General features: G+C 45.5%; 1 protein-coding gene across 1 annotated transcript in view; it reads left to right on the top strand.

Moving 5' to 3' along the window:
* Wdr66 (WD repeat domain 66) overlaps positions 1 to 13294 on the top strand; it is an 88523-nt gene that overhangs the window by 49171 nt on the left and 26058 nt on the right. Inside the window, exons 16-19 of the mRNA XM_029566613.1 lie at positions 1386 to 1500; positions 2338 to 2501; positions 10576 to 10666; positions 10866 to 11009. Coding sequence (XP_029422473.1) covers positions 1386 to 1500; positions 2338 to 2501; positions 10576 to 10666; positions 10866 to 11009 — 514 coding nt within the window. The remainder of the gene's footprint in view (positions 1 to 1385; positions 1501 to 2337; positions 2502 to 10575; positions 10667 to 10865; positions 11010 to 13294) is intronic.

The following is a 13294-nucleotide window of genomic DNA, read 5'->3' as shown; positions in this document are numbered from 1 at the left end:
CACTTGGGAGGCAGAGGCAGGTGGATCTCTGTGAGTTCAAAGCCAGCCTGGTCTACATGGTGAGTGCCAGGACAGCTAGGGCTACAGGGAGACCCTGCTTCAAAAAGATAAAAAAGAAACAACAAAAAAACAATAAAAGATATGATTAAGAATAAAATTGGCTAGGGCCCTATTTGAGGTTCTGAAGCTGAGGAGAGCCTTGCCCTGGCCCAAAGGTAATGCCCAGTGACCTCAGCTTAGAAAAGGCCCCTATTTAGTGAACAGCCTGAATTAGAGAAATCCAAGCTGGGTACAATGCAGTGGACCTGCAGTTCCAGCTACTCAAGAGACTTAGGCAGGAGGATCACTTGAGCCCTGGCATTTGAGGCCAGCCTGGGCAACATAGCAAAACCCTTAAAAAAAAAAAAAAAGTCATGTTGGGCATGCCTTTAATCCCAGCATTCAGGAGGCAGAGGTAGATGGATGGATTTGTGAGTTTGAGGCCAGCCTGGTCTACATAGTGAGTTCCAGGTTAGCTGGTTTTTTTAAAAAAAAAAAAAAAAAAAAAAAAAGTCAAGTCGTTAAGATGACTCAGTGGGTAAATGCCCTGCCCTTAAGCCTGAAGACCTGAGTTCGATCCCAGGGTCCCACACAGTAGAAAGAGAACCAATGCCTACAAGTTGTCTGACCTCTACCTGTGCACTATGACACTTGCACCCCCCCCACACACACACAAAATAAAGATGTAAAGTTGAATTAGGGAAGTCTGACCACAATCTGATGCACTGATGGATTTGGAAAGCTGCATGTCACACATATATCTGTCCTTCAGATGTCTGGAACAGAGGATGGCATCTCATTCCAGGCTGTGGGCCTGACATGTGGGAAACTAGGTGTTTTCGTGTGTACTGCCAAGGCATGTCATTTCCTTGCAGCCTTTTTTCTTGTCTGTTGTTCACATACACTTTCTTGAGGCATAATGTTCCCTTCAGTCATCCATCAAGGAGGAAAGTCAGAACCACAGCCATAGAAAGACTTCAGTCAGATTTTCCCTTGAGCTCCTACAGCATTTGCTGTTGGGAGCTGTTGCCCTGTATTTATAGCAGCTTTGAGCAGCAGTTGAAAGATTCTTACGTAGGAATCAGTTGAGTGACATGATAGGAAATTCAGAATTAAAAATGTATAAGAATTCTCCTGTGGTGGTGCATGCCTATAATCCCAGCACTCAGGAGGATTGTGAATTCCAGGCCAACCTGGGCTACATAGCAAGACCCTGTGTCTCAAAAACAAAAACAAAGCAAAACAATGCCCCCCCCAACAATGACAAATGTATAAGGCTGTCAGTCCCAGTCGTAACACATACATTGAGGTTTAGGGAGTTGATGCTCTCATTTTTCCCCATTCAGAAAGACACTTCTTGGACCAGCTTATGGGTCGCCTATTGAGCACACACAGGTGCTGCCAGTGAAAAGCACGCTGGAGCTGCAGAAGCGCTACTTGGTGTTCATCAACAAAGACAAGGTAGCAGCCTTCTCGTCTCTGCCCCTGAATGATGACTCTATACTATGGCAGTGGGCCAGTGATATGGCTTAGCCAGTAAAGGCACTTGTCACCAAGCTTGAAGAGCTGAGTTCAATACCTGGAACCCACATAATGGAAGAGAATTGGTTTCTACCAGGTATCCTCAGGCCTCCATATGCATTGTGTCATGCACACCCCAGCCCCCAAATTTAATGAAGAAAAAGGCCATAAGACCCATGGGTCCTTGGTCCCACAGCCACATAGAACCACTCCCACATAGATTATTGGTGATAAGAAAACTGCCAGATAAGTGAGAATGGCTCCTGGGAGACATTTCTTTTTAAAATTTAAAAAATTTATTTGTACTTTTTTTGTGCATGTGTAGCCCATGAGTGCAACTGTGTGTGTGGTGTGGGGAAGAGGGCAAGTTGCAGGAGTTGGTTCTCTCCTTCTACCACATGAGTCTCAGGAATTGAGCTTAAGCTGTCAGGTTTAGCAGCAAGCACCTTTACCCACTGAGCCATCTCACCAGCCCCTGAGAGACATTTTCTGAGCAGAGTTGTCAAAGTTTCTATTCTCCCAATAAACACTCATGGCCCTCAAAGAATTTTTTTCTTTCTTTTTTATTTACCTAAAAAAAAAATCCAATTTGCATGGAAGATATGGAAATTAGTTGCACCAGGCTATTTGTTCCTTAGTTATGTGAGGCTCTGACACTGAAATGGTTCTGGATATGTAGTTGTGTAGGATGTGGGTCTGAAGGTGAAGCATGGATGTGCCAGGTTGGCCTGAGATCAGGTACTGGGTCAGAATATCTAATTATGCATTCCTTTCTAGGTTGGACTTCAGATCTTACCAGTTGATGGCAACCCCCACAAGACATGTGCTGTCATTTGCCACCCAAGTGGAGTGGCTGGAATGGCCCTGTCCTACGACGGCCGCTATGCCTTCACAGCAGGAGGCCAAGATCGCTCAGTAGTACAGTGGAAAATCAACTTAAGGTACATGAAGGGACACACAGTCAAGTTAGACACCTTTTTTTTGTTTTGTTTCTTTCTTATTTGTATGTATGTACGTATGTATGTATGTGTGCGGGGGGTTTGAGCCTGCGACCCCCATGCAACAATGACTGGGGATGAGTAAGTGCACCATTCGCCAGCCCTTGCCACCCCCAGCACCAGGAACAAGCAGATGCAACGGGGAGTCTAGTCAAGCAGGGACTCATTTATTGCAGGCAACGCAGAGCTTATAAAGGCATCTGGAAATCCCCCTCCCCTCTGAGGGTGTATCTTAAGGATGATCACGCGCTGATCATGCACTCGTCAGCAGTGCGGAAGTATCCTTCAGACTTCCAAAACAAGTCAGGTTCACGCCAGTAACTTCTGCTTGGACTTCTGCAAGGTGGGGCCTTTAGGTCCCCACATCTCCCCCTTTTTATTTTTATTTTAAGGCCGGACTGACTTTATTTCATGGGTTACCCACCTCATAGGTGGCTCCCTGAGGAGAGATGGCTATCTCCTTCCTCTAATCTTATGCATTTTTGCCTGTCTTAGGTTGTGTCACTTCTGATCAAGCCTTGCCCATCATTGGATCATGCACCTGGCCATGTGCATGTCCTGTCTTAGGAGTGCTTGTCATGGGACATCTTACCCATCCTTGGCTAAAAATGCGTCATGATTAAGGGCAGCCACGTGGGTAATGCCAGCCCTTGACAGTCTTAGTCTCTGTCTAACTCGGTTAGCCAAGTGTGGCCAACCAGAGGGGGTATATTCCTGGGGGAGTCCTTAATCATGAGGAGGGGGGCCGTGGCAGTTCCAAGGGTCCTCTGTTGCCGAATTATCTGGTAAAGACACTTAAAGATAAGCATTATCAAGAGAAACAAAGCAAGTCATGGCATAGGACAAGTTGAAGCCAAGGAACTGAGTCCTTTACCTCAGATGGATACAAATAAAGAGAGGAATTTTTTCTCATGAACTATTGTCCATGGACTGTCATGCTGGTCAGTAGGATCCTGGCCTACCCACTTAAGGTTTTTCACAGGCACCCATATGGGGTTTGATTCTCCTGTAGGGTAGACACACCCAAAGCCTCGACCCATGGTTAGCAATGGATATGGCCCTTTCCATTGCCCCGTAATGGGGTCCTTCTGCCTTACATGTACCTCAGGTCTCTGCTCCTGTCATCCCCAATGCTTCTGAAACCGGGATTCCAACTGATTTTTTTGAAAATTAAGAATATTACCCAACTGTTGGTAGGGGCTTATTCCCCCTTTTTGTTTTTGTAATTGAATTTTTAGGTTTTGATGGCTGCGTTTTACAATGGCTTGACCTTGGGGATTGTAGGGAATTTCTGTGTTGTGTTGAATTCCCCAAAGTGAAAAGAAATCTTGTAAATTTTTACTCACAAAACATGGTCCATTATCAGTTTTAATTCTTTGGGGCCATCCCAATGTAGCAAAGCACTGGAGAAAATGAGACTGAGCATGTTTAGACTTCTCTCCTGTATGAGCAGTAGCCCAACAGGCATGTGAGAGTCTGCCTGTCTGTAGACATTTTTGAGTAACCTTATATAACTCTTTTAATTGCTGGGGCCTTGGATCTCCCAAGATTATATCATTTATATAAACATACACAGTGACATGTGGCAACAAGTGAGCAGGCCCCAAAAGGGTCTTCACATAGCTTTGGCAGAATGCTGGGCTATTGGCCATACCTTGGGGTAAAACAGTCCATTCATACCTCTCATCAGGAGTTTTAAAGTTGGTGGAAGGCACAGAGAAAGCAAATTTTTCACAATCTTGGGGTTGTAGAGGGATAGATAAAAAACAATCTTTAATGTTTATAACTATAAGAAATAAATCTGAGGGAATATCAGGGATCCAAGGCAGTCCCCTGGGTGTACCCACTAGGGTCGTCCTAGCATTGACTTTATGCAAGTCTTTCAACATTCTCCATTTGCCAAAGGGTTTCTTAATAACAAAGACAGGTGTGTTCCATGGACTTATAGAAGGCCGGATGTGGCCCAATTGTAATTGTTCCTGCACAATTTCCTTTAAAGCCTGTGGCTTTGTCTTACGAGGTTGGTGGATAACCCTGCCACCACCAGGGGTTGCACTTTAGCTCCATCTGAAGCCTTGAAGTTGGCTAGGGCACGCCTGAGGTACTGCTTGTTACTTTGGCCACTTTTGGTTTCACTTCTGAGAGCCCCAGCAGTGGATCAATCCCCAATTGAACCTCCCTTTGTCAAGCTAGGCGTTCCACATGTTCCCATGTATCCCCAGTAAAAACATTAGCCCCAAGTAGCCAGGGAGCCAAATGAATGGCATCTGCCCAAACCTTTTGAGCTGCCGGATCTGACAGATCCAATCCCCTACTTTTAAACATATCTCTCAGTGCCTTAAGCGCCAGGTCCTCAGGCTTATTAGTTATGTTACCCATCTTTCAGGTCTTGCTTACCCCGAACTCTCGATGGGCCCCAATCCTTTTCTTTTCATCTTTCTTCAAGCCCCACATTGGGCGCCAGTTGCGGGGGGGTTTGAGTCTGCGACCCCCGTGCAAGGATGACTGGGGATGAGTAAGTGTGCCGTTCACCAGCCCTTGCAGCCCCCAGCACCGGGAACAATCAGACACAATGGGGAGTCTAGTCAAGCAGGGACTCATTTATTGCAGGCATTCCAGAGCTTATAAAGGCATCTGGAAATCCCCCTCCCCCCTGAGGGTGTATCTTAAGGATGATCATGCACGGATCATGCACTCCTCAGCAGTGCGGAAGTATCCTTCAGACTTTCAAAACAAGTCAGGCCACGCCCAAGTAACTTCCTCTAGGACCTCTGCAAGGCAGGGGTCTTTAGGTCCCCACATATGTGTGTGTGTTTGCATGTTAGTATGAGTACATGCATGTAGGTGCCTGAGGAAGCCAGAAGAGGCATCAGATTCCTTGGAGCTGGGGTTATAGGCCAGTATGAGTCACGGCAGTCTGGGTGCTGGGAAATGAACTGTCCTCTGCAAAAGCAACAAGTGCTTTTAACTGCTAAGCCATCTCTCCACCCCCGAGACCCCTTCTTTTCATTCAACTACAACAGAGAGTTATGGAACCCTTGCTACCTGCTGCACGCTGCTCTAGGATGAAGTAGTACCTGGCATTCAGGGCACTTTGAGGTGACACCCACTCACATTAATGTGCAGACCAAAGGCTACTATACAGAGTGAGCGTGTGCAATGTGAGGATAGATTTGTAATTTATGAAGAACATCATCATTCTCCCTCAAGATTAGAAAAGAACAAAAAGTTTAAAGGGTGTTGTTGGAGGACCAAGAAATAATGAAAGACTGAATAGTGAAGTTTAAGAAGGCCAGAGGAAGCCAGGCATGGTGGCGCATGCCCTTAGTTGCAGCATTCAGGAAGCAGGTGGATTGCTGTGAGATGGAGGTCAGCCTGGTCTACATAGCAAGTTCCAGGCCTTTTGAGACCCTATCTCAAAAAGACCAAAAAACCCCAAAACAAACAAACAAAAAAAACCCAAATCAAAACAAAACAAAATAAAAATAAATAAAATAATCTTTTTTCAGTCTATTCCTCCCCCCAACTCTGAGCTGAGACTCTCTCTGTCCAAAGTGAGGCTGGAAAATTCTAGACTTATTCATTGGAGAGTAAGAATATAGAGATTGTAAGATAAGAAAGAGGGATTTTAATATGGGGCCTAGTCTGGTGTGGAATTTGGACAGTTTTCTTAACATTGCTGATCTTTAGCACTCTTGTTTGTGAAATGGGGGTTACAAAGGAACTTTCACAGGATCCTTGTAAGAATCAGGCAGGTTAACATACGTGAATGCAGTATCCAGCATGGAGCTAAGTGCTCTATAAATTAATGACTTCTTGTTCTTCTTCCTGAAAAAGGCATTTGTACACAAGATCAGTATATTCCTTCCCAAAAGAAGGGGCAGGTGCTAAGATGACATCCCTGTCCAAATCCAGTGATCTGAAGCAGGGCAGAGCAAATTAGTGGGCAGCCAGCTCCCATTCCTGGCTGCCCTCCCCACATCCCTGCCCTGCTCATCTCAGACAGGGTAAGCTTTAGGGGAAGACCGACACACCTCAAGCACCTTCCTCAACAGGCAACTTGATTCATGGCTCCCAGTAAAGAGATAAAACCTGCCCCTCCCCCCCATCTGCCAAGTGCACATCTTTCTCTTTATGGCAAATGTTGAAGCTTTCCTTCTTAACCTGACCTTGAGGGAAAAAAGCTAGTGAAATCTGTTTTGGAACTGTGATGGCTTCAGACTACAGCTGAATCTCTGTTTTTGCCTCTGCTTCCTGGGGGACTTGGAAGCTAGAGGTTTGCTAGCTCTCCCATTCAAAAGGACCTCTGGATCAGGACCCCACCTGAGCTGCCTGAGGTGGCACCTGCAGTCCCAGTGAGAAGTGGCACCCTGGGGGGTGGAGTAGCAGTCGTCTGGATGTAGTAGGACTAAAAACAAAAAACAAAACAAAACAAAAAAACCCCAAAAAAGACACTATTCTCCAGTAACTTTCCTATGCCTGGCCAGAATCCAGACTTCTGAGAATTTCAATTTAATCTGTTGTGGGGACAAAGGATCATTATAAACTAATTAGCACTTTATTGCTGCTTCTGGTGACTTAATATGTTCAGCATTTCACTAATGGAAAGAAATGTAAAAACCCCAAACAAGTAAACAACAAAATTCTCTACTAAGGCTGAGGATGTAGCTCAGTTGGTAAAGTGCTTGCTTAGAATGCAGAAAGCTATGGGTTCCATCCAGTACCAATAAACCTGGCATAGTTGTTCAGATCTATAATTCTAGCACTCAGGAGTGGAGGCAGGAAGATCAGAAGTTTGAGGTTATACTTGACTATATAATGAGTTGGAAGCTAGCCTGGGCTACATGATACCCTGTCTCAAAAAACAACAAAAATTCTCTATTGTATTTACTGATGCCAGAGATGTAGACTGAAATGAAGGTGACAGCTCCCTCGTCTTCTGATATTTCAATCAGTGCACACCTATGCCAAAAATACTATCGTTCTAGTACATGGAATGCCTTCCCTGGAGCCCCCATCCTGTCATTTCACCCCATTGCTCCTTCCACATACCCTTTCCCTTCTTCCCTTCCTAGCATGGCACCATTTTTTTCTCCTTATCTGGTATTAGTTTTAACCCCCACCCCTACCCCCACCCCATTCCTTGTTTGTGCTTTCTTTCCGACTCTACCCTGCTCAGAGACCTGGACTTAATTCCTAGTTTGGTCATCCATGGTTGCTCATGCCTGTAATCCTACCACTTGGGAAGTAGAGGCAGGAAGATCCGCAGTTCAAGGTCATCCTCAGCTACATAGTTCAAGGCCAACCTGGAATATATAAGCCTAAAATACAAACAAACGAAAAAATTCTAAATTGACCATGTGTTTGCTGGATGATGTCCACTGGGTCTTTTAACTTCTCTGAGCCTTAGCTGCTCTATCTACTAGTAGGAATGCCATAAGGAAGGCCAAAGAGATTTTAAGGGTGAAATAACACATTGCTAGTCTTCACCTTCTCTGATTAGCATTTCCAGAGCAGCTGTCCTGTGCTGCTCAGGATAAGCTTGACTTTTCCACCTTTAGCCACCTGCCTAGAAGTGCCATGCTACTTTTTAAATTTTTTTTTATTTATTATTTTTATTTTATGTGTATGTGTGTATTGCCTGCATGTAGTAAGTACACCCGTGTTGTATAATGCCTGCTGAGGACAGAAGAGGCTGTCAGATCCCCTAGAACTGGAGTTATGGACAGTTGTTAGCTGCCATGTGGGTGCTGGGAATCAAATCCGGGTATTCTGCAAGAACAGTGTTCTTAACCACTGAGCCATCTCTCCAGCCCAGTACCATGCTACTTGTGAGTGCATAGTAGGTATTCAATAAACACCGCTTCCCTTTTGTGCCTCAGTGATCTCTTTTATTGTGAGTGTTGGGACTCCAATTTAGACACAAAGGATTTATGAGGTGACTAGAATCCCACATCATTGCAGGAAGGCAGGAGCAGTGTTCATAGCCCAGTATACTCCCCACAGCCTCTTCCTGCCTGGCTCTGCCCTCTCCCAGGTTTCACAAACTGTAGCTCTCACCATAGAGAGAATGAGATTTTTTTTCTTCACTCTGGTTGGAGAAATTCCCATATAGTCCTTGGCCCCACTGGGGACAGTTGACAGTGGCCAGGAGCAGGGCTGTATACAGTGCTAACTACCAGAGCCCAGAATATTGGACCATTCTAGAGAAACTAGTTGGCTTGCATCCTTTCCCTCAGCAATTCCTTGTGGCAACAGGCTCCCATACCTCTTCTGGCCCTGTTGACCCTGCTCTAGGACAGCATGGCTAAAAGTGGCTTCATTATCCTTTGAGCCTGTCAGGATCAGGCCTGGCCTGGCCTGGCCTGGAGGCCACAGGGAGGAAGCTGCTGGCTGTATACCTGTCTCCACAGCCTACAGTCAGAGCCAAGAAGTAGGATGAGGGAGGACCCTACAAAAAAAGGACCTCAGGCCCACCTAGAGAGCACATCCTAGATCCCCCACTGGGCTCAAGTAGCACCCAAAAAGAGGGCAGAGGACAGTTTTATGGCTCTTTGTAAGTGAGGGGTCATGGCAGTGCTTGTTTCTATGGTGACAGTGAGCCAGTACTTGGTACGGAGCCTATCTTTGGCCCTATGCTTGCAGTCATCTTGATTCCATCCTCATAGCCATCCTGGGAGACAAGAACTATGGTTATCCCCATGTACAGGCCACTAAATGCCTTCCAAGGGCTCCATCGATGGTTCAGGCAATGGATAAGTTTCATAGGAGAAAAAAAAGGGCTAGTGTCAGACCCTTGTGTATGCTCATTTATTTAGTTCCTTTTTAAATCTTGTTTATGTGTGTGAGTGTTTCACCTGTATGTATGTAAGTACACCATGTGCATACAATGCTTGTAGAGGTCAGAAGAAGACATCAGAGCCCCTGGAACTGGAGTTTCAGGTGGTTGTTAGCTGCCATGTGGGTGTTGGGAACCCAATCCAAATCCTCTACAAGAACAGGCATTTGGGGGCTGGAGAGATGGCTCAGTGGTTAAGAGCCACTGGTTGTTCTTGCAGAAGACCCAGGTTCGAATCCCAACACCCACATGGCAGCTAACAGCTGTCCATAACTCCAGTTCCAGGGGATCCAACAGCCTCTTCTGACCTCCTTGGGCATTGCACGACACGGGTACACTTACTTACATGCAGGAAATACATGCATACACATAAAATAAAAACAATAAAATAAAAAACAGGTTCTTTCTTAACTGTTGAGTCATCTTTCCAGCCTCCCATTGATTTACTTTTTGCAGCAACCCTGAATGATCTTTTCCATTTTCTAGGTGAGGAAAACAAGCAGCAGTCAGGGCTCACACGCATGTCCCTGTGAATCTATGTTTTGGACACTTCCTGTCTGTAGTCTCACTGAAGTGTGTTGTGATTCATCCAATTAGCAGAAACCCAGTGAGAGGATTGTTACCATGATTTCAGACTATTTGCCTTTTGTGTGATGAAAAGTCGGTCTCATGTAAAAGTAGGTTTTCTTACCATTTAAAGGACCTATTTTGGAAAACCTGACCCTGTGTTAGAAAGCAGAGGGATATTTTTACCTGCCTGGCACGGGTACCTGTAGTCTCCTGGATTTTTCTGGAAGTAGTTAGCATTGGCAGTACACCTTACAGCACCCCATCCTTTTTGCTGTGGTCATTTGCAAGCCTGGAGTTACAGCTGCTGGGGCCAGTTATGGTTTCAGAACATGGAGAGACATGAAGATTGCAGACGAATCGCCAAGTGCCTGCACTGTCATTAGTATGAGAATGGTCCCATAATTAAGAGGGCACCAGGTGCCACTGAGTTCCACACTTGAAATTCAATTTCCTGTCATAGGCTTCATTACTGAGTGGACTTTCCTTGGCAAGTTTGCAGAGACCCTGATTATATGAGCCCTGCAGTCGCCTTTAGAAGCCACATCTGCACGCTACCATGACTTCACGCCTGAGTACTTCCTAATGGAGATGTTTCTGTTATTGTTCCAGTGCCCTGGAGGCAGCGGCTTCTCTCGGTGGTGAAGACTTGACCCCATTCTATGGTCTGGTGTCTGGTGGCAGGGAAGGAAAATTCTACAGGGTAATTGTCATCAGAGTAAACACTTCCTGGTAACATCAAATTTGTAAAACAAACATGCCTAGGCTTAACCCTCTTTGCTTTTCTCCAAAGCTCCATTCCCCCACTGAGCTTAAAATATATTTTCTTGAAAACATCCCTGAAACCTTAATGGCTGCTTCTACTTCTGGTAGGCTGTGTGCTGTTCCATTTCCCTCCACAGGAACTAGAGGACTATTTTTACTACTCTCAGCTCCGTAGTCAAGGTATGGATACAATGGAGACCAGGGAGGTGTCGGAGGACATTTGCCTATCGGAGCTTCCTTTTGTCATGAGAGCAATTGGCTTTTACCCATCGGAGGAGCAGGTAGGTAGAATGCAAACAAGGACAGCAGTGGCATGGGATAGGCTATTTATAGCTTGTACCTCTGGGAACACTCATTATAGGCTGGCCTTGAAAAGTAATATTGTTCTGAAGTAAATGGATCAGCAAGAATGTTCTGGGCACTTCAGATGAGCCCCTGACTCATGCTGGAGATGTGTCCTGCTTCTTTGTGGAAGTGTGATGTTGGTTGCTGCAGGGTCTCTTCAACTTTTTCCACTCAAAACCCCTTTGCCTGAGATTTTTTTGGGGGGAGTGGATGTTTTTGAGACCTCTGTAGCTCCAGCTGGGCTGGAACTTGCTATGTAGACCAGGCTAGTCTCGAACTCACAGAGATCCACCTGTCTCTGTCTCCTGAAAACTGGGATTAAAGGCGTGCACTACCACCAATCAGCCCAAGAATTTTTCATATAAACCTGGGTATATAGATATATACAATACACACATAAGGGACTGGAGAGATGGCTCAGCTGTTAAGAACATTGGCTGCTCTTACGAGGACCTGGGTTCCATTCCCAGCACCCACATGGAGACTAACAACAGTCCAATGCCCTCTTATGACCTCCGAGGACATTGCATGACACGGGTGCACTTACGTACAGGCAATACACTCGTACACATAAAATTTTAAAAAATACAAACATTTGATGACAATAAATTATAAAGAAGTTTATTTCAAAAGAATTCTTTGGTATACATATAATTTTATCATTTGTTAAAAACAGGCAAATTTGCATACTAATGAAATGGATGTGTTAGTTTATTTTGACATGAAGAATTAAGTCTTGGCTGACTATGTGATACTTCAGGAGGCAGAGTATCTTCAACATTTTCACAGTTGACTGATATTTATTTATTTAATAATTTATTTTTATCTTATGTGTATGAGTGTATTGCCTATGGGGCGCGCTGGGCGCCAGGTGTGAGGTGCGCAGGTATCTTGGGGTCCCCGCGCACACCTGGAGAGACGCAGCGCAGGTCCCGCAGGCTTCTCCGCCGTGCCGCGTCCTGGAAGCGGCCGCGGATCTGGCCACAGGCGGGTCTGCTTCTCTGGCCGCGCGTCGCTGTCTGCTGCTTCGGTGCTGAAAGTCCCTGCTGCTGAGGCTTTGCTCAGCCGTGTCTCTGCCCTGATTTCACCCGTGTACCTTCCTCAATATGCGAGTTCCACCGGCTGCTGGAACACGCGGGAATAGTGCGAGGCAGCTGAAGCTGGGATCCGTGAGTCGGTGATGGAGACGGAGGAGTGCTGCCCCCCGGAGAGGCTGGATCGCCAGTAGTAAGACGCAGGACTCTGCTTAGTCTGTGTTACAGCTTTTATTAAGTGTTCAGCTCCTAGCTCCTAGTGATCCAGCTCTCTATTATTGAGAGAAGACTGGGATATTTTTATACTGTAGGGGCAGTGGTAAAAGCTTTAGCTGATAGGTATTTTGGGGATGCCTCATTTGCGTGTGGAAATGGGCTCCCGCCAGGCTGCCAGACTGTCAGACTGCTTGAAAAATCACACAGGAAAGCATGGTATTTCCAGAGCCAGAGGCCATGTTTTCTATGGTGGCTACTTCAAAGGAGAGTTAGGAAGATGCCAGGTACTCTGCTGAAAGGAGTCAGCTGCATATGAAACCGAGCCCATGGGCCACCCGGACATGGAGAGACTACGACTTCACAAGGGTCCCCAACAATTGCCTGCATGTGTGTGTGCACCCATGTTATTCAGTGCCCATGGAAGTCAGAAGACAGCATCGGATCCCCTGGAACTGGAGTTGTAGATGGTTGTTAGCTGCCTTGTGGGTGCTGGGAATCGAACCTGGGTCCTCTACAAGAGCAGTCAGTGGTCTTAACCACTGAGCAATCTCTCCAGTCCCTGATACTTTATTTTATCATTGGCAGTGCTGAGAATGCAGCTTCCCATGAATATGTATCATGAAGTCACAAGTGTGTTTAGAGACATTGCAGAAATTGTTGGAAATTCTGTCCTAATCATAAGCTAAATCAAACATTTTGAGTTGGGCATATAACTCAGCAGTAGAGCTCTTGCCCAGCATTCACGAGGCCTTAGGTTCAATGCCCAGGACTAGGAAAAAAACAAACCACAAAACTTCTAACATAGTATATCTGAAGATATAATGATGTAATACCTACATCCTGAGCAATGACAGTAGGAAAAAATTAAAAGTCTTTGCTTTCTATAATTAGACCATTAAGTTTCTATAAGAGCAGAAAAGCTTTGTTTATACAGTAAAACCACTACAGGTCATAAAGCACAGTAGTCTTGA

The sequence above is a fragment of the Nannospalax galili genome, unplaced genomic scaffold (genome assembly GCF_000622305.1).
Source record: "Nannospalax galili isolate Female #2095 unplaced genomic scaffold, S.galili_v1.0 scaffold218, whole genome shotgun sequence".
NCBI lineage: Eukaryota > Metazoa > Chordata > Mammalia > Rodentia > Spalacidae > Nannospalax > Nannospalax galili.
This window is presented reverse-complemented; position numbering and strand designations above follow the sequence as displayed.